The sequence below is a fragment of the Colletes latitarsis genome, chromosome 10 (genome assembly GCF_051014445.1).
Source record: "Colletes latitarsis isolate SP2378_abdomen chromosome 10, iyColLati1, whole genome shotgun sequence".
Taxonomy (NCBI): Eukaryota; Metazoa; Arthropoda; class Insecta; order Hymenoptera; family Colletidae; genus Colletes; species Colletes latitarsis.
In genome coordinates this window covers 32,035,305-32,060,097 of record NC_135143.1, presented here as the reverse complement: position 1 = coordinate 32,060,097, position 24,793 = coordinate 32,035,305, and the positions used below count along the sequence as shown (strand labels likewise).

At 31.5% G+C, this 24,793-nt stretch overlaps 3 protein-coding genes across 13 annotated transcripts; 2 read left to right on the top strand and 1 right to left on the bottom strand.

Moving 5' to 3' along the window:
* Window positions 1-8: 8 nt before the first annotated feature.
* Rcd1 (Reduction in Cnn dots 1) lies at window positions 9-7,087 on the top strand. 4 transcript variants are annotated; one of them, XM_076774380.1, is made up of 8 exons: window positions 9-199; window positions 896-1,255; window positions 1,331-1,916; window positions 1,994-2,275; window positions 2,348-3,040; window positions 3,115-3,478; window positions 3,564-3,755; window positions 5,452-7,087. In XM_076774380.1, exons 2-8 carry the CDS (start codon window positions 1,002-1,004, stop codon window positions 6,573-6,575), a joined length of 3,495 nt encoding a protein of 1,164 aa, XP_076630495.1. In that variant the 5' UTR covers window positions 9-199; window positions 896-1,001; the 3' UTR covers window positions 6,576-7,087. The 4 variants fall into 4 exon arrangements, with proteins under 4 accessions (XP_076630495.1, XP_076630498.1, XP_076630496.1 ...); XM_076774383.1 differs by having other exon boundaries at window positions 46-82; XM_076774381.1 differs by lacking the exon at window positions 9-199 and adding an exon at window positions 293-360.
* A 384-nt stretch (window positions 7,088-7,471) lies between these two features.
* Window positions 7,472-11,514, bottom strand: Noc3 (Nucleolar complex protein 3). Of its 4 annotated transcripts, XR_013080501.1 has the most exons (11): window positions 11,193-11,514; window positions 10,738-11,003; window positions 10,398-10,659; window positions 10,034-10,325; window positions 9,616-9,950; window positions 9,165-9,535; window positions 8,928-9,092; window positions 8,502-8,859; window positions 8,296-8,393; window positions 7,693-8,233; window positions 7,552-7,572 (listed from the first exon to the last, which is right to left on the bottom strand). XR_013080501.1 is itself a non-coding variant. In XM_076775163.1 (10 exons), exons 1-10 carry the CDS (start codon window positions 11,196-11,198, stop codon window positions 8,014-8,016), a joined length of 2,373 nt encoding a protein of 790 aa, XP_076631278.1. In that variant the 5' UTR covers window positions 11,199-11,514; the 3' UTR covers window positions 7,472-8,013. The 4 variants fall into 4 exon arrangements, 3 of the variants coding, with proteins under 3 accessions (XP_076631278.1, XP_076631281.1, XP_076631279.1); XM_076775163.1 differs by having other exon boundaries at window positions 7,472-8,233; XM_076775166.1 differs by lacking the exon at window positions 9,165-9,535 and having other exon boundaries at window positions 7,472-8,233; window positions 9,779-9,950.
* Window positions 11,515-11,699: 185 nt separating this feature from the next.
* On the top strand, window positions 11,700-24,758 carry Mino (glycerol-3-phosphate acyltransferase mino). 5 transcript variants are annotated; one of them, XM_076775158.1, is made up of 15 exons: window positions 12,651-13,252; window positions 13,325-13,463; window positions 14,072-14,664; window positions 19,579-19,697; window positions 19,772-19,950; window positions 21,452-21,607; window positions 21,684-22,078; window positions 22,166-22,589; window positions 22,702-22,873; window positions 22,942-23,126; window positions 23,207-23,393; window positions 23,457-23,680; window positions 23,743-23,853; window positions 23,939-24,131; window positions 24,217-24,758. In XM_076775158.1, exons 3-15 carry the CDS (start codon window positions 14,603-14,605, stop codon window positions 24,402-24,404), a joined length of 2,595 nt encoding a protein of 864 aa, XP_076631273.1. In that variant the 5' UTR covers window positions 12,651-13,252; window positions 13,325-13,463; window positions 14,072-14,602; the 3' UTR covers window positions 24,405-24,758. The 5 variants fall into 5 exon arrangements, with proteins under 5 accessions (XP_076631276.1, XP_076631273.1, XP_076631275.1 ...); XM_076775160.1 differs by lacking the exon at window positions 14,072-14,664; XM_076775161.1 differs by lacking the exons at window positions 12,651-13,252; window positions 13,325-13,463; window positions 14,072-14,664 and adding an exon at window positions 11,700-11,835.
* Window positions 24,759-24,793: the final 35 nt, after the last annotated feature.

Below are 24,793 nucleotides of genomic sequence, written 5' to 3'. Positions count from 1 at the left end.
TTACAGAATCACATGTTACTCTGTGTTACTGTATTCTCCTCTAACGGGAAGAATTAATAAATACGTTTATGTACCTAGTCACGTACGTTTTTATTAACTTTATTCCTTTTCGTTTCATGCATTGTATTACGTTACGTATTGGTTAAGTTTACCGATAATATTTATTAGTCAGTGTATCGTACCATAGGTATCCATGTAGGTACGTACAATATACTTTACAGATGTTTTGTCGATACCCTCTTTTTATACTAGATTACATTAAATTGTTTTTCTTTGTTTGAATCAGGTTATTCATTATTACGAATAATTAATATTGTGGTAATTAACAAGAAACAGTTTTCAATCTAACACGTAATAGGGGTTAGTTTTATCATAGAGATAAGCATTTAATATAAACAATGTGATGTAGATACACCTAAGAAAACATTTATGTATGTGCTTATAAATTTTATACTCGGTATATAATTTTTTTACACATGTGTCTTCTTTATTTGGTTTTCTTTAAGCATTCTTAATGGGTTACTTGTAAAGACATTTTATCTATTAACCATTTGTGGTGGAATTGATTTGTCGATGCTTGTGACCAAACCATCTGTAGTAATAACTTGAAGTCATAACTTGAAATTAGGAGAGACGGTATAGCTTGTACCAAAAAGTCATTTCTATAGAAATTTTATCTAAATGTATCTGTTTGCAAGGTTGCAAGGTGGTGCACGTTTACTACATGATAAACTATGTTCAAACAACAAAGTTGTTCGACATGCATACCACATCGTTCTACCATAAGGGATTAAATAGTTTTATTTTTACATAAAATTTATATGATAATAAAAACCTCAATATAATAATATTGTAATAATTGTTAGCTATATATAATATTCTGATCTTTTTGTAGGTGTAATTTGGTCGTAGAAGGAAATGTTTAAACGATTGCCATAATGGTTATTGAAACAATTAATTCCACTTATGGATGTCTTTTGAATTAATAGTTTAAAATAATAATGTTGACATCAACATCTACGATACCTTCTACATCTATTAGTGGTTGTAGAATACCAAGTCCAATCGGTGAAACATTTGATGATAATTCGAATAGATTAACAACATACTTGCATCAAATCGCTGGGTGCTATGAAATGGAAGTTGATGTGATTACAAAAGATCATTGTTACGCTCGACCATGGAACTGGAAACCAGAAAATGTTTACGTAAAGCCAATAAAAAAGTTATTTTTTTCAAAAAAAAATTTGTCAACGTAAGGAAGAGAGATTATAAAATGTTAAACATATTTATCAAGTATATAAGTATATTGTAACTTTTAATGTTTCAGGGAGAAACTTGTCCAGGTTGAAGAAATTGACATAGAAGAAGATTATAGCGAATCGTTAATACCGCCGGTAGATTTGACAAGAGCGCGACATCAAATGGACGAACTTGAACGGTTAGCAAATTTTGCTCGACCAGATGAAAATGCAGATTGGGAAGAACGTCTCGACAAAATTTTGTGGTCGCCTGTTCAAAATCGACTATTTACCAAAGTTCTTAAAATATTAAACTCGGAAAGACTGGCAAGATTAGCCAAAGTAAATAATCCAATAGAACCAGTTTTTCGACGAACGTCGATCGACACGGCCACGAGACGATTTCGAGAAACTTTGGCATCGGCTGGTTGGGATTGGAGACTTGCTCAATGGTTGCACAGCTTGTTGTTCGATCATCTTCCCCAAGAATATCTTGGAATTTATCTAGATATATTGCAAAGTCTACGACTTAAAATTCCTCAACTCGTCGATAAGATGATCGCTGTACAGCCAAATATTAATGCAAAAACGGGTTCTATAACGTGGGAAACCCTTGGATCGCTTCTCAAACGAACGTGGGATCCGATTACTCCAAGTTTAAATACCAATAGACTTGTAATTATATTTCATCATGGGCCATTATAATTAATCGGTTTTCAAATTCATATATATAATTGTTATCCTTGTTGTAGAAAAAATTACCGGGAAATCCAATTTTAGTAATAGCTCCTTCTGGAGTTGGATCTAATATTTCTTCTCGACAACAGAAGTGGATTTCACAATTGGGAGCTCTAGGAATGGTTGTTACCGTTCACACGCATTTAGGTTTGGCAGCCAATAGAATGACAATGATGGTGTGCATTGATCAACTAGTTCAAGCTACAAGAACAAAGATACAAGATATCAGAAGCGATTGTCCTGGCCGACCAATAATACTTGTTGGTTTCAATACTGGTGCTGCTCTTGCATGTCAGGTATATATTTTTTATCTTGAAATGTTTTATGTGTTACATGGCATTTTTAATATTATACGTTATTGTTTTCAGGTAGCACAAATAGAACACGTGACTGCAGTTATTTGTCTTGGCTTTCCTTTTTCCACGGTCGAGGGAAAAAGAGGTACACCCGATGATACGTTAATGGATATTCGGTGTCCAGTTATGTTCGTCATAGGACAAAACGCTACGCTTGTAAGACAAAATGATTTGGAAGATCTTAGGGAAAAAATGTTAGTTGAAACAGGTTTAGTAGTAGTTGGAACTGCGGACGATCATTTAAGGATATCTACGGCAAAAAAAATATCGGAGGGTATTACGCAAAGTATGGTTGATAGATACATTTTGGATGAAATTGGAGACTTTGTAGGCAGTATTCTTTTACAACCACATCCGCTACCATTAAGATCAACATTATTATCGAATTATGAAAACAAAAGCAACAGAAAAGAACCTCGGAAACGAAGGAATTCAACTAGTAGCTCCGTTGAAAGTGAACCAAATTCGCCGACTTTAAAAAAATCTCGACCAAATACACCAATTTCATCAGCAGTATCCATCGGACAAAATATACCATCGACTACGATATCTAAAGTAGGATCGTTTGGTACGCAATCAAACTTAATTGCAGTGAGTGGAACGCATACGAGTCATACGCAAACTGTAAAACGCAAACCTCGGATTGTTAATAATCAGAAAGCACATTTTGTAGAGCATTTAATAACGTCTAGGCTTTCTGGAGAGGTAAATAGTCGATACAGTAATTTTTATTTTCCTATTAAGGTAATTACATGTAATAACGTACACTATTATTTTAGCAAACTTCAAGTTCGGATAATAGTGGTATAACGTTAAATATTGGTTCATTAGCAAGTTTAGCGCCTATTGGTCCAATACGTTTAGCACCGGCATCGTCTGGTCAATCTATGTCTACTACAATTAAAAGTACTCCTAAATCTTCAGTATCGTCAACTAAAGTGCCTAAAATTATACCAACAAATGTCCAGCTGCAGAATGTTTCGAAAATGAAAGCAATAGTTTCTTCGAGCAAAGGATTTTCTAAAGTAATATCAAACAATTACAGGCATTTTAATATTCCCGACAAAAATAGCGATGCAAAACTGGTCAACGTTTTAACAACATCGGGAAATCAAATTAGAGTTAATACTCCAACCACTACAGGTACAATTAATGTAACTAGTATGTTATGTACCTTTCTCTAATCATTCCTATTTTATTTCACACATTTTTTAATTCTTCTGTATAGCAATACATAGTAAATGTATGGTTGGTACATCGAATGGAAATTTATCGACTATCTTACAAAATGGGAAAAATTCTCTTACGCTCGCCACTAGTTCATCGCCTGCGCGTGTATCATCAGCTTCTAGTATCCTATTGACACCAAACAATTCTGTGGCAACTAGTATAACACCAACTACATCTACGATATCAAAAGGTAGAATATTATTATCTGCTCAGATACTAAGTAATTTACATACATCGTAATATCTTTTAGTTTTTTATTAAGTGTACACAGAACTTATCGATAGAAAATTATGATATATTTAATCTACGAAAGAATTATAAAATACAAATTTATTGTTTGTAAAAAGTATTTTTGGCTGGTAAAGTTTTGTATAATGTAAAACAAATTTTTATCTAACACATTTTTTTTTTAAAGAAAAATATTTTAATTCTAAATTTGATAACAAATTTTGTACATATGTATATAAAATTTATGCAACTGTGACATGTATATTTGAAATATATTTCATACAACCTGTATAATACGCATAAAAGATTATAACGAATTTATCTTAAAACAATCACGATCTAAAAATAGGAATTAAAAAACAAACTTGATAAGAAAGCACAAAATATGAATAATAAAATAAATTCCCGTCGTACCTACTACTTTCAGTATTCGTTTATGTAATTTTTCAATTTCTTTTGTATTAATTCCTTAATTGTAGGTGCAACATTAGAGATTTATGTATAAATCGGAGTTTTTACCTGGCATATTCCTTTTAGTTGATTTACTAATTTTTCAAAACTACTTTAGTTTGTTAAAATAATTTTTAGCATATACTCTTCTATAACTTATTATCTTAATTTGGCAACATTGTATAAATTTATATGGCATCATGCAGATTATGTCTATTTATGAACAAGTTAAGCATTTGCATGAACACCATTGATATAGGAGTACAACAATAATTTTTTTTTTCGCTATCATGTGTGTAAATTGTAGATTAAAACTTTTAATTTCTTTATATCAAATGTGTCTCTGTAGAACAACTAAATTAATTAAATAAATCGAATAGATCTTATTTATTTCTAGTCTTACCACTTTCCCTATTATTATTATTATTATTATTATTATTATTATTATTATTATTATTGCTGTTGTTGTTGTTGTTATTATTATTATTATTATTATTAGTGCATTTATGTTCTTGTATTGGACTTGTATATGTAGAACAAAATATTCCTTATAAATTATTCTTGCTATTTAAAAATACTAAAGGGATTATATATATATGTATGTGTATATATATATATATCTGTTTAGCATGTACTGTGACAAACAAATCTCCAAAATATAGCATGTATTTGTATTATTTTACAGTTAATATAAGTTTATATATTCAAAAATATCTAAAGTAATATGTTGTAAATATTTAGTAATATCTTTTATTTTGTATTAAATAAATATTTTTTCATGTAATTTGAATTTATTTGTATCCTGACCCCAGTCCTATTCAACATTAACAGTGTGTGCAAAATATTGTAACGAATTAGAGACACTTTCTGTTATATCATATTGCATTACATTGTAAAACTGTTCGGTAAAACTTTGTATACATGTTACTATTGTATTATGATTTAGTTACATGATTTCTAATAATTTGATGACATATATATATATATATATATATATGAAAGTTAGTGGAAAAATTAATCAAAGAGATGTCAACTCTTTTATTGTACGTCTAACGATTTTTTGCATGATTTACGATATAGCAATAATTGTTTTCCTGCAATTTTTGAACATATATTTAAATCGTTGAATGGTGTTTATATTAAGCCACTAAATTATCTCTTAGCTTATATTCTAAAAACTTGTTGAAACATACCTATGTATTTTATAGTGATGGACAACATGGCAACAACCAGTAATTCTTCGCATGTGATGCTCAGTTCTACACATTCGTTGGATACGTTCAAGATGTCACAATTACCTCGACAAGTAACAACGTGTAATAACAACGATAACTCTCATAATACATCATGCGGGAATATAATTATGGTTGAAAGTTCCCTTAATGCTAAACCTGCTTGTTCGTCGGTAATAGTACCGTTAAATAGCCATAATTCCGGGACTATCTTACCACTGTCTAATAAACTGAAAACTACTCATAAATCTATGAAAACAATGCCAAAAATTACAGTCAATGCATCTAGTTTACAAAGAATTCACAAAGCGAAGCCTCAGACAGTACAGAAGAATTGTCTTGCAAATAATATCGACGATGACTTGGGAAACATATTGGATATACCGATAATTTTTGCAAAGGATGATGATAATTTAAATTCTATCGAAAAGAATCCACCTTTGTCGCACGTTGCTGTACCTATGGATATCCATGAGAAAGGTACATCTAAACTAAATAGCAACACTAAAGTTGTTCTCATAAGCAACAAGCAAGATAAGCTACAGCAAACAACTAATAAATTTGTAACACCTTCTACTCAAACTATCATATGCCCCAACGTAACTGTACAAAACCTAAATCACGTAATATTGCAGACAAGACCTCAAAATCCTACCATATCCAAAACGAAAAGTACAATACCTATACAAACCCGTACAAACCAACCTACTATCAAATATACTAAAATAATTCTTGCAAAAAGAAATTCTCAACCACCTCATCAAACTGATAAAAACGAGTCGGTTATTGTTACAAAGACAGTTGACAAAGTTAATACACCTAAACTCGTAAGTCTTGACAAAAACGAACACAAATATGCACAAATCGCATCAAAGCAATTAATAAAGAACGATGATAAGTTTAGAGACGAATTGTTGGAAATAGAAGATGCTATAAAAATGAATATTATAGAACGTAAATATATACCTATGCAAAGAATTGATCTAACATCATCAACAAATCGTGATAACGTAGAACAAATTTCGACTGAAACAAAATTAAATGTAAATGAAGAGAATAATTCACAACCTACCAGAGTTGATGATGTAATGACTTTATAAATGTAATTATGTAAATGTAACTAATTAAATAGATTTAATAGTTAATAAATATATATGGTTCCTTATTGCAGTATAACTAAAATGAAAATGCGATTCGCATTATCTTAGTTTGTGTAAAAAAAACAATTATACATATATACAGGGTGTTCGGCCACCCCTGGGAAAAATTTTGATGGGGGATTCTAGAGGCCAAAATAACACGAAAATCAAGAATATCAATTTGTTGATGGAGACTTCGTTAAAAAGTTATTAACAATTAAATTCAAAAATTTCAAATCGTTCTGGAAAAATTATTTTCGGTTGCGGGGGTCAATTGCAAGCATTTTTGGTCAACAGACATATCCCCGAAATCTTGCGCATTTTTGAGAAAAAAATTCAGTACGGTCGGAACTTTAAACGTTTATAACTGTTTAATGAAGCCTTCATCAACAAATTGGCATTCTTGATTTTCGTCTTATTTTGGCCTCTAGAATCCCCCCTTTAAATTTTTCCCAAGGGTGGCCGAACACCCTGTATATATGTATATACATATATATATTATTAAAAAAAAAAAAAAAAAAGACTATAAAGAATACATTTTACAGAAATATCTTGTAAAGAAAACTTTCAATCTGTAACTTTTTAATCAACTTCAGATTTCTCTTTGTAAAAAGATATATAAAGTATTTTGTAATATCTATATTAAAATGTCCTTTTTTCTCAATTATGAACAGTTAGTATGAAATAGAAAACATTTTTAGGCTCTTTAAACAAATTTACAACGAATAATATGTAGACTGATATTTTCAACCAAGAATTAATGCTCTGTTAATACATGTTATTTATTGTAGACATATTTGAATATGTTATAAAGTTCTAATGAGTAAATAAAGATTATCTGAGGAAAACAGGGAATATTCAAAAACATTATACAAACCAAAAATAGAGTAAACAATTTTTATTATTGAAATTACAACACTTGAATGAAAAATATACTATTTGTTAGGCAACATTGTTTCTTTCTTATCACTTTAATGTTTAACTTGATAGTATTTTTCATTTAGCAACATATGACCATCACAATTCGTTTTTACCAAACTATGGGCATTCTGTGTTTTTTTCTCAAATATGAGATCACCTGTTACTTTATGTACTTAATCGTTTTCAGTCGATTTGAAATTCTATAAATTGTGATAATAGATACAAAACAATAGTTTATGAATATATGGATCACAATTATTATTGTTACCCACTTCATTGGCATGTCTTCTAACTACAGTAAAGTATTTTTTAATATACTTACTTCGGAACAGTATCTATTACGTCGCTACATACGAGACATTTAGGGCTGCATCTACTATGCTATTTAAATTAACAAAACGATTGTAAGAACTCTATTTGTAATTATTTACAAAATATGCACAGTTTTAAGTAACATACTGTTCATTTTATTCTTGTATTACATGTAACGTTGACTGTTATATGCTTTATAAAAATCTACGTATTCATTTACGAATAATTCAATGTTATTTATAGTATTAACATAATCGTTGAATTTACTACTTATAAAGCGATGAGTAGTTACTGTTCCCTTTACATTTGTCTTTTTGGGAACTGGAACTGATGGATTGAATACAACACCAGAAGGATCAAATTCAGCATAAAGTTCTTCCGGAGTTCTGAAACAAATTAAATAACTTTCATTCTGTTACAAAATATCAATTCGCATATGTATACTTACAATTTTGCAATATCTGGAGATAAACTACCTTCTCCAGTTGATGGCACTCCAGAAGCTATATTTTTCGCTATTTTTTGTACAATACGGTGATAATGTCGCTAATAAAAAAGAAAAGTATAATTAATTAATAGATCGCATATGACGAAATTAAAAAAGTTCATGTGTATTTATAATATAAACTTTATGTAACTTATGTAAATACATACTTGTAAAGCTGCAAGTTCCCATAATGCTGAACAATGTGCATTGCAACATTCAGGCTCTTCTAATTCTGGTTGATAAAAACCATCTCCAGCACTACGGTCAGTATCTAGTAAAACATTGGCTGCTTTTCCAAGCTGCATACTTTGCTTTATTATACCTAGAATACTAATGGCAGCATTATGTTGCGATTGCATAGTCACTATAGCCATTCTTTTGATAAATGCTGTCAAGCGATTTTGTGTAATTCGTTTTCTTCTATGGATTAAAACTTGTACTAAAGTTTTTATAAGGATCTCTGTCTCTGGGTGGGTCTTACCACAGTGAATATTTAATAAATTTTTATATAAATGTACATAAAACCTGCAGAATATAATCGTACATTTAATTTAAATTTGTTTTCTTAAAGCATCATTTTCTTTAAGACCAACCTGTAAGGATCAAGATTTAATGCAGAACCTTGACCCGATAATATGGTAAATACACATTGTATGCAATGTAATTGATTCCTCATACTTAAATTGCCTTCTTCCATTAATTTATCTATGACAGTTACTAAATCTTGATAAAATTCCATGTTTATACAATGCGCAAACCTATAATTATTACGTGGAATTAGATATTGTATAATATAATGGATAATTAAATGTAGCAAAAAATTAGTATACTTTGCTAGACCCTCCAGACTAATAGATAAAATCTTACTATTAGGATTTTGTTTCAAAATTCTAAAGTAAATTGTAAACACTATACTTGTTATCTCGGTAAGCATTTTCTGTTTAGATTGTTTATTTTCTTCTGCTTTAGTTTCGAGCAATTCTTTTTCTACTTGCTCTAACTTCTTATTTTTTTTTCTTTCGCGTTTACTTAAAGCAAGAATTCTTTGTTTATGAGATACGAGTTTTTTTTGTTTAGTTTCTTCCACTTTTTCTTTGTCTAAATTCACATCCTTAATACGAAGAGACAAAAGTACAGATATAACTTCAGAGTGAACAGAATGAGCCTTTAATTTTATGTACTGATTTAGTCTACGTACTAACTGAAAATTTTAGCAATATTATAATAATAATACTTTAACAATGCAAAACAAATAGAGTTATAAATCTTTTAATTTCTTACTGCAAGAGATAATTCCGCGCGTTTATCTTCTTTGAATATTTGAGAAATGCATTTAGCTACACATTGTCTTATAAACTCATATCTATTATCCAAGAATGGTATAAGAAAATTTGCTATGTTAACAGAATAATTAAAGTAAGGATGTGCTGTTAAAAGATCGCACATGCAATTTAGTGCCAGTCTGCCTAATTCAATGTATTGTTCTTTTAATTGGCGTCTATCTCCCTTCTTCTTTCTTAAGACACCGGCCATTTTCTCCAGTTTTTGTAAATATCGTTTATAGCTCCTTAATAATATAGCTTCATAATTTTGCAGTGCCAACGTTTCTTTTTTAACTGAAGAAACAAAAGATTTGTCATTTAAATACTATAATTTACAATATAAATAACATTGTTATATAAATATCATAGCCACGTACATCTTACGCCTTCCTGTTGAATTTGAAGAATATGATAAGCTGGCAACAAATCTTTAAAAACTTCTAACAAAGATACAGTTGCTAGCTTTCTAACTGTAACATATACTTCTGGATTAGTTTCTTCCATTAGTTCTAAAAGTGCTTTAAAATTTTCAGATTTATTTTCAGGTGTTTCTAAAAGTGTACTAGAAAGTAATCCTATCTTTAAACGTTTAGACCTTAGCACTTCTTTACGACATGCTAAAAATTCTATCATAGACACGGGTCTTTTATTTTCATCTTTATCTTCGGTCTAAAACACGTATAAATATGTATGTAGTGTTTTAATAATTAATAATATTGCATCAAATTAATTGCATCTTACATATACAGCCTTTTCTTCTTCCATTTTGGTGTCTTGTGTATCATTCTCTGCGTCAGATTCATTTTCATTATCTTCATTATTAGTCTCTTCGATTAACCTTTTTTCTATAACTCCATTTTGAGTTTTTGTAGGAAGTAACATTCGAACCTTTTTTATACCTTTATCCTTCATTATTTTTGACACATCATTTTCATATACTTCTTCTAATGTTGCTTCATTTTTTCTTTTTTGGTTGTTATCATCTTTCCTACTGTTGACTGTTCTAAATTAGACATAGTTTATAATAATTGTAATTCAAAATATTCTGATAATTAATCACGATAAATATGATTGGACATACTCGTTTAAACGTATTTGCTGCAACAAATTATAGGATTTGTTAGAAATAGCTTCTCTAAGAAAGTCCAAATCATCTTTTTCAACCATGTTCATAAGATCTTCGCCATGATCACTTTCTTCTTCTTCGATCGCTTCCGTATGCAACGGTACTGTTTTCTGAACTTGTTTTTTTGCTGGTTTATGTCGTCTCGTTTTAAGTTTCCCTTGCTTCATAAGTTTAGTTCTTTTTTGATTATTTCTTTTAATCAAGCTTATTTTCAGCTTTTTCTGTTTCATTAAAAGTAGAAAAAATGCATAAAAAGCATACTGTTTTAATAATTTGAGTTAATAATAACTTAAAAGCAATGTTAACGATAAAAAAAAATTAGTTATATTGGTTTACGTATGTACATAAATAAAAAGACTAGGTTACCATTTTGATTACTGATTTTAAATAATAAAATTATTCTTACTTACCGCCATTATTTCGAAGTTTTAATTATCTTAAAACAAAGCTCTTATTTGCTACAATAATTAAACAACTACTTTTTAAAAAATTAAGATTATTTATTGTCACAGTACAAGGTAGTGTTGTTAATTCTGTCTACACGTGCCTTTACGTACCAACCGCGTCGTATACATATATATAGTATATGCACGATCTACACAAATATCGCACACTTCATTTCTTCCTTTTTCAATAAATATAAATGACAAGTTTAAAAGAATTATGGTATTTTTAATAAATTTATATTGTATATCAAAGTAATGTTTTCATTGATAATTTGTTACTATATTAACGTTAAGGATACGTCGGATTGTCAACGTATTTACATTTAAGTATTATAAAATATTGAAAATCTACAAAGTTTATTAGAAAATTTCACTCGAATTAACTAAATAAGCTGTTAAATATTTATAAACGTATATTTATAATTATTTCTTTCAACATCCGCTTTCCATTCATCGCATGTTGAATACATGCAACAGTACGCAATTTATTGCAACGGGTAATGTGCCAAGTTTATTTCAAAGTATTTATAAAGAATAACATGTGTTTCGTGTGCTTATTGTAACAATTTATATTATTCCAAGGATCTTCTTGAACCATCAACACAAGGTAAGTTATGATTTCGATGTAGTTCGACGCGTGCCGAGGAAAAGGTTATGTTTTATACTTTTATGAATTTGATGGTTAAGATAAGCTGAATTAGCTGAACTCTGATTTCTTATTGATGCAATCCAATAATTGATGCAATCCAATAATTGTTGTATATTATTAACACTGCTATAATTATCTTATGATACGTTATATTCCATACATGTATTTTTTAACAAAATGTTATTATTGTCACCATTTCTTGTGTACAACATATACTAACGATAATTTACAATCATTAATGGTAAAGATTATACAAAGAAAAAAATGGTATTAATTAAAATATACTATACCATCGTAATACATGTTCGTAAGTAGTAATTAAAGAAAAGCACAATAAGATTATCCTTTATGGTAAGTATCCATGATTTGTGAAAGTAGCGCACAGAGAAGAAAGTGTAGTTTCATACGAAATCGTTCTTTCGTGGGTACTCTGGTTACCAATGAATGTTTCTGGATGTACAGCTAGAGAATCTTAATGCGTTCTTACAAATTGAAGCACAATAAAGACCAGCATAAAACGTTAATGGCTTTCAATAGGATTAATTTACGAGTGGCATGGAAGTAACTGGACATCAGGCCATACCGATTCGATTTCTCGAGAATGTTGTTTGTCGTATAAAATGCATCGCGTAAATATACAGTATGTAGTATATACAAAGGAACGATCGACGGTGCGTTCCATTCTTCTTATTTAAATACTTATTAAATCGCTTTGGTAATAAATATCGAATCTTTTGAACAGTAAAAATAACATTCGATCGTGTTGATGTGACTTTGCAATCGACCAGTGCGCGTGAAATCGTTTCTTGTATAATTTTAAAGCATTCGTTTTGTGTGCGTACATACAACGAATACAAGTGACGAAAATACGAATGGAATGACAATTATTTTTTTTAATCTGATTAACAATATAACTGCGAAAGCTTATTGGTTGATCGAGAGTAACGCCACCGTTATACCGTGTATACCCTGGCTACTGCCATTGACCGTGTTCTATACTTTCGCAGACGACCACTGATTTTTACAATTATTTCTAAGTCGTAAACGTAAGGAAAGTGGCACCATAAAACTTATTATTGAACGTTGACGGTGGATGTTATTCTACCGCGTATACCACGTGGTCCTTGGTGCGTTGGATGCAGTTATGATTCGACCTCTGCGGTGGCCGTATCGGTTGTGGAATGAAATCGAAACTGGTTTTTTGTTTTTATAACGATCTTCTTCACGCAACGTTTACTATCCAACTTTCTATAGGAAACATCCGTAACGACTTTGTTATTACGCATTTCTTCGAAAAGTGAGATTCTATTTATGACGATAGACCGTCAGTTTTCGCGGTTAAAATCGTACGAGTTGAAACGTCATCAAAATTAAGGTACAATTAATTTGTTTTTGATCGTATTATACCGTGAATATTATTGTTTGTTAAATAAAATCTTGGTTTCAGTGAAATATCAAGTTCCGTTTAGATTAACGAGTGATCGAAAATATTGTAACATCTATCGTTTTACGTAAGATATGTATCTTCACTGTCAGAGTTGCGGTTGATTATTAGCCGATATAACAATAGTTTGATTATAAATACAGTAAGTTGTTGCATACGAAATGATTTTTAAAACTTCAATTTACGCATAACTAGTTTAAAACAGTATTTGTCGACTACATTTATTGCAAAAAACTACATATATGAATATGCTGGTTGGAATTTTTTCGTAATTCGTGTAACGGGTAATGAAAAGTGAAGTTGTTCAGTGTGGAAATTGTTGGTAAAAATATTTAATTTAACATTTAAGATTACATTTAAATTCGTATATGTAGTATGTTTAAACGATTAACCAAGCTTGATGCAAACGAACGGTGCGATATCGCAACGATTCTATGTTTTTCCTTGTTTCGCAATTAAAACAACCAAAGCAGACAATATCGTCGTTTCTATGTCTGTCTTGGTTGTTTTCGTGTTGCGAGAGAAGGAAAAACATAGAATCGCTGCGATATCGCAACGGGAAAAGTCGCTCGTCTGCATCCAAGGGTAAAGTTAGAACAGCAAAAAACGAAAGGTATTAGCACCCCTATCGGGCACCCCGGAAAATACAAACTTTCGAAAGACATTTTGACAAATTCGAAACGAATAGAAAACAGATATACATATACGTGACATATTTTTCCGTTTATTTTCAACCAAGATCTTCGTCAGAGTTGTTTAAACGATCCAGAAGATTACGCATGTGCTCCGGTTGCACGTCTCGGGAACGCGTTTCGATGTTGCAGGCGTCCAGGCGTTCCCCGTTGTAGGCAGTAAAGCGAGTCAGTGAACTGACCTCGCTGAATATTGTCGGCGGTTACTTAACGTATTGCGGTAGAAAGTCGTCGACGATTGTCGCGGGCCGATGCAGACTTTCGTTACATCGTATTGCTTTGAAGATTCGAGAAAAATCGGTGCCGGTACTCGGAGTTAACGATAACGTTACCGAATTCGGATCTATGGATCTCGTCGAGGTGGTCAACGGCGTTTCTTTCACGGAGATCGACGCGCGGATCAAAGTTTACGCGATTGTCAACGTCCGTGATCGAATGGAGTCGTGATAAACGGTGATTGAAATCATGAAAACGAGCAGTTGAGTTCGACGCTCTTTTAAGGACTAACGAGAGCCAGTCAGCCGTGTTGCTTTTCTTTTTTTTTTTTTTTTCGGCGAGCGGTGCATCGCGCGATCCACGACACGTGGAAATGGACGGCCTTGTTGAAATTTTCCTCTTCTTCGGAGTTCTCTTCTATTTATTCAACTTCAGGTAACGTATAACGATCGTTCTTCTCGATGCATGCCACGGGAGAATACGCCGGTTGCTTTCCTCACACACTCTTCTGTAAAACTTCTTCTCTTTCGGAAGTTGCTTACACGTATTTGATAGTTTTGTAATTTTCGTTCATTTACATTCGGTTACAAAATACTAAATGTGCAGTATTATAGAACAATGTTGGTGGCCAAATGTTGTCGCGGTATGAACCATACGTATGTATGTATATCGTTTGTTAAAAACACTTGAGGGCCGCATACTCCATTGAGCCTAACACAGTATGTATACCTTTTTAAGAAAGTAGGTTTATCATAATTTCTTTTCTTTTATTATTTGTGAGTTTCTGGTTGGGACCAGGATTCTGCCTAGGTATTTTAACTATAATGACACGGCACCATTTCTTCATTCGTTTTGTGTTAGATATACATATGTACATTGTCACATAACTTTTATTATTATTTTTAACGAGTTAATGATACATGTAATTTTATTGTTTCCACATTAATATTCATAACGACGTTCTTTTAGTAAAGAAAAATTATTTTTTCTTGTACCAGGCACACGATCAAATACTTTTTAGCAGTAACGTACATATGTACATATATGGGAGTTTTACATTGATACATTGATTCATGAGAAAATTTTCATATCGAATTTTTCGAGAAGAAATCAAAGTAAGTAAAACCATTTTTATTTATATGGAGTTTTTACGCGAATTATCCAGACGTTAAAGTGTTTAACGTAGCTAATTTAATATTTGTTTAATCTGTTAATTTCAGACGATATTTTGATTTAATAAATTGTATAATTATACTGGAGTCGCAGTTTGGCCACTATTATTATAGAAAATACAAGTTGATTCGATGATTCCGTGGCTGTTTGCATTGTTCGATAATAACATTTGGAAAAAATAATATTTATTAAATTCTCAGAATAAGAAAGCATGTAAGAAAACCATACTTGTACGAATATTACAGACATTGGTGTATTAAACCAGTGTTTTTTCAAATTGAGGTCCGCGAACTTTCAGAGGGAAGGAAAGCATGTTATCTTATTAAGGAGGAGGTCTTCTAATCTAAACAGCGCTAAACAATTGGCGTTTCTTTATAAATTTACTAATCAAACACCGATAATATTAGCTTTCTAAAAATTTGCATACTCGGCTGTGAACGCATTTTTGTTTCATAAAGAAATATTAACTTTTTAGAGAGACACGTTGAGCGGTTAGGTTTGATGGAAAAATACGCACATTTAACGACCTTGGCCCAAAAAGCTGACATAGTTTCATGATTAGTATCAGCACTATCTCATTTCATTTCTGAGAGTCAGCATCATCCAACTCGTTGAATTTAGTTTCGTATATTTATTTTTACAATTTTATCAGCGACGTTACTTATAACATTGATCATTTTTCACGTTGCTTTTGCGAAACGTAATAAACGATAGTAAATTTTGTTTTAGTTCATCTGTTATTTGTTTCTTTCTTATACGTATATATATATATATCAACGTGTAACGGTTAATTCTGAAAAAATATTAAGAATCTTTCAAGTACGATTAATATATGTATATGTAGATTTGAAATTTACATTAGTTAAAACCGAACCTCTTTTTACTATTATTACATTTTTCTTTTTATCTCAATGTTGCCCCGTTTTTACTCACACTATTCATCTTGAAAAGTTTTTATAATTTTGTTGTTATGTAATGACACGGTAGCAATGTGCAAATTAGTCGAGTGACCGATCCAAAAAGGTGGCAGTGGGCCCGATAGCGTCCAAGAGCTTTGAAATCTTTAAAAGATATGTATTTATTATTCGTATTAAATTACATTGTATACACGTTTGTTGCGTATACGCTTGTATAAATGCATAATTAATGTAATCAATTGTTTGATTAAAGGTTCCGGATCCACTCATAAAAATAAGATTTACATGCATCTACCGTATGGATTGCAGGGCTTGTAAAATATCGAACAAGATCATTTGAACGGACAATTCTCTAATTACTCCGAACAGCGTATCTTCGTTATACATATACATATGTATATGTATACGAAGATACGACCTTTAAAGCAAAGGTTTCGACCTTTAAAGCGAATACCATTCGCATAGAGCATGTTTGATAATTCGCTACGTATATTTATTGCGAAATTTGAACTTACAAGTTCACGCGAATTCGAACAGTTTTTGAAAGTGTAGTTAGGATATTATGAAAGTTTTTAGATAATTTACCAATGATCGAAAACGAATTAGTAGTCCGCATTAAAGGAAACGATCATCGGTAATATCGTTAAAATATTGGCAAGCCGATAATATCATTCGGATTTCTTTATTCCCATTCGAACTTTTTACAGAAAGCTAGTTAGTACTTTACTTTTGTTGTAACCTTTGCTCTTTTGTCAAGAAGAATCTGCCTTGTTTTAGAGAATATGTAATGTTCCTCTTGAATCGAAAGATACTGGTATAAATAAATATTTAAGAACGGCAATTGTAAACTTCGGGAAAGGCGTAGTAGCGTTTGTATTCCATGATTTAAAGCTGAAGGAAAATATCTTCTAACATAAGAGTGTTTTATCGAGTAAATTTGTCTGTCAATGTACAGTTTGGCATTCTTTGTTAATCAAGCACGTGCGTTCTCGGTGGGGATATTTGAAATCAACTGTCACGCCAAAAAATGAACTCGTTCTACAATTTCGACTTATCGTTACACGAGGCTCGATTATCTGTCTATCGTAAAAATTATTTTCATTTACATACGAAAGACTCGATTTAAACGACATAGTAACCGAGAGCAAAAAATAAACTGTTAATCGTGCAACAGTTTCGCGAAAATGATACGCAGCAGCGAGCCTTGCTCTCGGCGACCTGGCTCCAGAGATAAATATCATAGCGCACCTGCTTAAAAAAATTAGCTCAGAAAACATGCATGCATATCGCATCGACAATTTTTCTGTAACATTGGTATCATGTTCAAAATAATGACACGTTTTGCACGTATCGGGTCTTGAATCTCGATTCGATATTTTTGTTTAGTTTCGATATGTCGAAACGTGTGGTTTAAAACTTATCGATCTGTTTGTCAATATAGAATAATGTACAACAGAAACGTTGTTAGATAAATTCCTTTAAGAAACAGCGTACAGCGCAAAGATAGGCAAAACTTTTATCGAAATACATATACATACTATGTATAGGAATTTCGAATAACGAATAAAAGATAAACAGCTTCTTATCCGTTATTGAAACTTTTAATTTTGATTATAGAATAAAATATACCGCGAGGTTCATTTCTCATTTATGATTCAAATAAAAATTTTTTAATCCCTAATATTACGCACGTATTACGCGGTACATGGTTAATTAATCGCTGTTATCGTGTCCACTTGGAACAAAAGAAGTTTGTTTGCGGTATTGTATATATGTACATACATATGTAGCCATTCGATGCTTTTTAAGCGGTTGTATCGCGATATTATTATCGCATTGGACTTTGCCAATTATTGTTAATGGCCTCTAAACTCCTCGTGCGCATTTTGTCAATAAAATCGTTTATAAATATAAGAAAAAGAATAAATTGGTACAGAAATTATTATTATTGAACACATGTCGATAAAGCGGTATTGCTCGTCTTCCGATCGGTACAACGTCCGGAGTACGGGACTCCTCAACTCGACGAGTCGCGTTCGACCCTGACAATGGAGACTGTATAGATGGAATTATCTTTCTTTTTCTTTCATTTTATCCTCGATAAATCTGTCTCTTCGTCCACTCGCTATACAGTGTCGGGATTTTATTTATGCTACTAAAAATCGATATACATACATGTATGTACAGGGTGTTCGGCCACCTCTGGGAAAAATTTTAATGGGAGATTCTACAGGCAAAAATAAGACGAAAATCGAGAATATCAATTTGTTGATTGAGGCTTCGTTAAAAAGTTATTAACAAAATTAAATTAAAAAATTGCGGGGGTCAATTACGATAATTTTTGGTGAATAGACGTACCCTCGAAATCCTACGCACTTTCGAGAAAATAATTCTTTACCGAAAATATGCTGTGTGGCCGGAAATGTTTCTAGAACTTTTTAACGAAATCTCAATCGACAAATTCGTCTTATTTTTGCCTCTAGAATCTTCCATTAAAATTACTCCCAGAGGTGGCCAAATACCCTGTACGCGCTTCTGTCTGATCGTAAGATTGTAGAACGGTCTATACTACTCATTTACCTTTTGTTTCTCAAATTTAGGAAAATATTACATACATCATTAAAGTATACAATTTTTAGTATTTTTAGTAACAGTTACTTGTTACTGTATTTAAGTTTCTTACTAGTATTTAAACGATTTAATTGGGAATTGAAAATATTAATTAAGGCCAGAATTTCGTGTAAATGCTTGTGTGCGCCTTACACGATCGTTTATTATGTTGGCCGATCGTGGAACAACACATGCTAATATCTAACGTAATAATGTAATAACTAACGTAAAACTCAAGGGGAGACACGATCGAAAAAAGGAAATCGCGTCCGTAGAATTCGCTGTTGCACTCAACTGTATCGAGCCGTTAAAAGTGTCGGAGATCGACCGTGAATGATGCACGGTGGCATTCGAGAGCAACGTCCGTGAAATTGTGCTTGTATTCTATTCGCCATGCCTGATGAAATTTACGATGGAGAGTCATTAATGAAAAAGAGATTGGGTTTCCTGCTTAATTCCATTCAGAAACGTTTCAATTTGTAGCAAAATAAGCACGCGCGTAGATTATGAGTAATTGAATATTTTCAAATAATGCAAACTAGACTGTGAAAAGGCAGTAGGTACAGTCGTCGAACAAATGATTCTCCATGAAAACAACATGTTTAAACTATCTTCTTTCAAAGAATTTATATTTAAATGTGATCCATAGGGCTAATAACATGGTGGACATAGTTTCGACGCGTTTGCAAGAGGTATACGCAAAATGGGAGACCAGAACGGCAGTGAACAGAAATCCCGAATCGAACGCAACCCGATTTTCACTGGAAGGTAATATTTTTTCTCGATTATAGTTATTTAAAGGCTACGATATATGTATGTATATGGAAATTATTACGTTTCAGAGCTTCGTCGAACGGGCCAGCAATTACATAGAAAGAAGATACAAGATCGGGAACAAGCGAAAAGGATTCGGGAAAGTTCCTTATTTAAAATCAAAGAGACAGAACCATTGGCTGCCTTTGTTAAAGAAAAGCCTTCGTTTTTACATTATTGCTGTAGTACTTGTACTCCATCGTCTAAAGTGAGTTTGCTGTATAAATAAGGTTCTATTTATGATTATGTAAATTTCAAGGAAGATATTCGTTTTTTTATATCGTTGCTTTCAATTAAAGTATTATATTTAAAGCGCTTGATCTCAATGTTGCAGAAAGACCTAACAATTATTAGAACGAAATTGAATAATTTCAATATTAATAAAGAAAATTTTATTTACTCACTTAGGATCGATAATCCCTCAATATGTTGCATCGAAAAAAAGTAAAGTAAAAATTGTATACGGTAAATAAACAGTCGCGCGCGGACGGTCGGCAACACGTCGACATCGCTCGTTCACATTCCTACAACACTAAAAGTATATTTAGCTTAGAAACTTGCAACCAGCCTACGTGCAAAATTGCGAATATTACGGTTGTACACGTGTACGTCTTTCTTTGCGTAGTTCAAACTTACCAGATATACGTTCTCTTTACCCTAAATATTCGTAATTCGTCAAGTTTGTTGCATCAATCAAGTTTTATACATGTATATGTATACATATATGTTTCAATTTAATGTACTCATAGTATTGTTTAGACGAATCGTGTTTTACGGTGATGGTATACTCATCGTATACCAGTATAGTCACTGAAACAGTAAAAGTTGAAAATTTATAAAATAACTTGAAACAGCGATGACGGATAATATAGTTAAAATATTTAATACGTATGCCTAAAAATGTAGTGATAGAACGTATGGTGTTCCGATTTTAAGAAAATAGATATTTTTATTCGTAGCATGTAGAAGCTGCTATAGACTCGTCAGTGCAATTTAAATTTTATTTATCGTGCAGCATAAATCTGACATTACCTAATTAACACGCCATCTTTCGACGCGCATTTAATTACGTAACTGCTGCATCGGATACAGGTCAATTCCTTTGATGAATAGAGTAATTACAAACTGCACGTAATCACGCACGCACAATACATATCCTATACATATACGTATACATTATTTAAATATTACATAATTTCATTTTATTTTCTTTCGTATAGCTCGCGAGTATAGAAAGTATTACTTATAATAACTAATAACTGTGATCATCGGAGATGTAATACACATACAATAAATTGGGGATGTACTTTTATCGGACACATAATAATGACTGTTGATACAACCAATGCATTTCCGTTCATTTTATTGCAATATTATGTATAAAAGTTTATTCGTAATCGTCACATTAGTAATGATAATTCGTTCAAACGCGCTATAATTTAAAAAAAAAAAAAAAAAAAAAAAAACACGAAACATGTACGAAGAACCGCGTGGTCATTTCTCACGATGGTTGCGTATCATTGTAGTTCGTGGATACCCGGTAAATGTAAGTCAACCACAAATGGTCAAACTATTTACATTAAATGCGTATATCTTCCTTGATGTTTTTCAGAGTCAGATTAATATTAAAATAGTAGTTTTGTACAAGTTTTTGTCGCCCGTGTTCCTTGGATTTTTTATACATTAATTTTATTTTTATATCATTACAGAATTCATTGGTAAATACGATCAGCAAACAGCATATGCCTTTTGGTTTAAATATATTGGTAATTAATCCAGGCTATACACTTTTTTCGAAAGTGTTTTACTGTATTTCACACGTTTATACTCGTAAAGAGTATGATTATACAAGAGTAACGCAAACAGTAAGTGTAATAGATTTAAAAATATTTTATCTCTATATTATATTCGTATAGTTTATAGATTAATTTTCTTTTATAGGTCTTAAATGATGAAAGACTAAAGGAAGCAATCAAATTAACTGCTTGGGAGTCGGTTAGTAATGAAGGTACTAGTGAAAAAAAAGCTTTGGCAATGGCAAAAGCTAGAGCCAAGACGATATTACTTGACATGGAAAGCAGAATAAGCAATGTTTTACTTAAAATAACTGCATGGATTCTTTACAAATTGTTACCATGTTTTATACAGTCTGCTATAGTATTACCTTCTCAAATAGAAATGTTAAAAAAGGCAAATGATACTGGTCTTCCATTGGTATTTCTTCCCTTACATCGTAGTCATTTAGATTATATCATGATTAGCTTCATTTTATTAATGAATGAAATTAGAAATCCATTGATCGCGGCTGGAGATAATTTAAAAATTCCATTAGTTGGGTACGTTATAAGAATAAATACTTTATAATCTTATTCTGTTAATGTTTTGTTGTATTATCTATTAATATATGTATGTGTATCCGATAGGTGGCTTTTACGAGGTTTGGGTGCATTTTTTATCAAACGTCGGATTGATCCTGTTCTGGGCCGTAAAGATGTTCTTTATCGTGCAACTCTTCACACATACATAATGGAAAGTTTAAAAGCCGGTCATAATCTAGAGTTCTTTATAGAGGGTGGGCGAACAAGAACTGGTAAACCATGTATGCCAAAAGGTGGCATTTTGAGTGTCATTATTGATGCATACATGGATGGAACTGTTGAAGATGCACTGTTAGTACCTGTTGCAATGAATTATGAGCGCCTCGTCGATGGGAATTTTATTAGGGAACAGCTAGGCCAACCAAAGAGAATGGAAACGTTTGGGTCTATGATCAAAGCTATATGGTCAATTGTAAAAGGAAATTACGGCATTGTTAAAGTTGATTTTTGTCAACCGTTTTCGCTTAGGGTAAGGTATAGTTTTAATCATTTTCAACTATTTTTTATTTCAATTTACCAGAATCTTTACATTTTTATAAATCATCCGTTATAATATAATAATTTACTTGTTTAATGAATAGGAGATGTTGAAGTCTTTCCAAGCTCAGCAAAATAAATTCACTACCAAAAAAATAGCTCCTACCGAGAAACCATTAAAGTCCACAATGTCAAGTTCATCGCTTTACGGTACCGATGTTATCGTAGAAGAATATCGACAGTTAGTAGATAGTATCGCGCGACACGTTGTATACGGTAAGAGTTCAACAATACCATATATTGTATTAAATAAAATAATCTAAAATAAATAAAATTATTTTTAGATTGCTCTACCTCAACACCGATAATGTCAACAAATGTTGTTGCATTTTTACTTCTAAATAAATTCCGAGATGGCTGTACTTTGGACAAATTAGTCAAAACATTTGATTCGATAAGGCAAGATTTAGAGTATCGTAATAAAGATATTGCATTCTGCGGAGAAAGTATCGATATTATAAATCATGCTGTTAGTAAAATAATTATGTTATTAGTATGTGTAATATAATATTACTAGGATAAGAAAATGTATCCTTACCTATTTTTCAGTTAGATATTTTGGGTCCAGGTTTAGTGAAACAGCAAAGACAAGAAATCACAGAAGCAGTTGATGGTCAATCAATAAAATCTGATGTTGTTATTGCGGTCCGTCCTGTATCGATTTTACCAAATGTAATTGAACTGTCTTATTACAGCAATACAATGCTAACGTGTTATGTTATGGATAGCATAGTAGGTAAGAAAACACAACGATTTTTAATGTACTCAATTTTTTAATGTGTATTCAACACATTTTCAGTAACAGCTTTGTATGCTGAATTGAGGTCACAGATCAACGATCCGGTAGCTATTGCTCAAAACAACATTACAGTATCTCAAGATGTCTTAATTCATAGATCACTTAAACTTTGTAATATCTTTAAGTACGAATTTATTTTTTGCAAACCATGCCAAGAATTAGAGCATATTGTTATAGAAACTATAGAGAATCTTTCACATACGGATATCATTACTCTACAAGAGGTATTGTATCCTAATATAATTATTCCATTAACTAAACGTTAATTATGTCTATCATTTGATAGGAATGTTATTTGGAAGAAGAATTGTGGAGCAGGAGATACGCACAAACGTTTGATGATAGTTCGGACGAAGAACATTTTAAGAAGAATAAGGCTAAAAATATTCAGTACAAAGTAAGCTGCTTTCTACAAATGTGGACAATATATTCATTTGCTTTTAAAACGGTGATTACAATTTTTGAAAATGTTTGTTTAATAGCTGAGCTTAATACCGGAACATGCAAAACGTATGGAATTTTTTCACACGTTGTTACGACCTTTAGTCGATACCTATACTTTCAGCGCCTTTACTCTTAAGAAATTAGTCGGACGATCACTTTCTGAGAGAGAACTAGTTCATGAAATTTTAAACGAACTGAAAACAAATTTAGATCGTGGTATAGTAAATTATGGTGAGTAATAATGCATGACACTTTTATAATAAATGTGATTATTAGCATATAATAGAAATATAATGTTAATTTTGTTATAAAATAGGTGAGAGTTTATGTGTGGATCCAATAAAAAATTCCTTAAAATTGTTTGAAAAATGGAACGTTTTGGAATGTCACACACAAGAGAATATTAAACTTTTCTATTTAAAAGATGAGTATGATACAGACTCGGCAGTAACAAAAATCTATGATACCGTAGCAGTTTTTAAATGGATTAGAAATGTAAATTAAATAATGAACTATTCGAAACGGACAACTTCTATAATGTACTATTTTTTTATAAAAAAAGATTGCTATAAAATCTTGTATATACTGGTTTTCAAATATTAAGTAAGATGTAATTTTAACGAAAACACTGTTTATTAGGACATGTGAATTCGGAGATTTACAAATTTTTCTACTGATAAGTCTTGGTAAATAATTCATAAAGTCATAATACTGTACAGTTAAACTTTAAGTTTGAGTTATTTATTGAGTTATACGTACAAAGTCTTTATATACGTGGTTAATGTGATATTATTATACATCAACATTAAAATATTATAGATTTATAAATTTTTCGTTAATAAAAGTAATCTAACATACCTTCGGTTTGGGTATTGATAAAGTCTTGATCAACG

What these genes read in the sequence shown, in the direction of transcription:
- Mino (XM_076775158.1), top strand. Translation starts at nt 14,603, where the DNA reads ATGGACGGCCTTGTTGAAATTTTCCTCTTCTTCGGAGTTCTCTTCTAT. An exon ending in ATACAAGAGTAACGCAAACA is followed by an intron (nt 21,608 to 21,683) that starts GTAAGTGTAATA and finishes TTTCTTTTATAG; the next exon opens with GTCTTAAATGATGAAAGACT. An exon ending in TCGTGGTATAGTAAATTATG is followed by an intron (nt 24,132 to 24,216) that starts GTGAGTAATAAT and finishes GTTATAAAATAG; the next exon opens with GTGAGAGTTTATGTGTGGAT.
- Rcd1 (XM_076774380.1), top strand. Translation starts at nt 1,002, where the DNA reads ATGTTGACATCAACATCTACGATACCTTCTACATCTATTAGTGGTTGT. An exon ending in TCAAAAAAAAATTTGTCAAC is followed by an intron (nt 1,256 to 1,330) that starts GTAAGGAAGAGA and finishes TTAATGTTTCAG; the next exon opens with GGAGAAACTTGTCCAGGTTG. An exon ending in CGTCTAGGCTTTCTGGAGAG is followed by an intron (nt 3,041 to 3,114) that starts GTAAATAGTCGA and finishes CTATTATTTTAG; the next exon opens with CAAACTTCAAGTTCGGATAA.
- Noc3 (XM_076775163.1), bottom strand. An exon ending in CAGCAAATACGTTTAAACGA is followed by an intron (nt 10,660 to 10,737) that starts GTATGTCCAATC and finishes TGTCTAATTTAG; the next exon opens with AACAGTCAACAGTAGGAAAG. An exon ending in TTAAATCTTGATCCTTACAG is followed by an intron (nt 8,860 to 8,927) that starts GTTGGTCTTAAA and finishes TATATTCTGCAG; the next exon opens with GTTTTATGTACATTTATATA.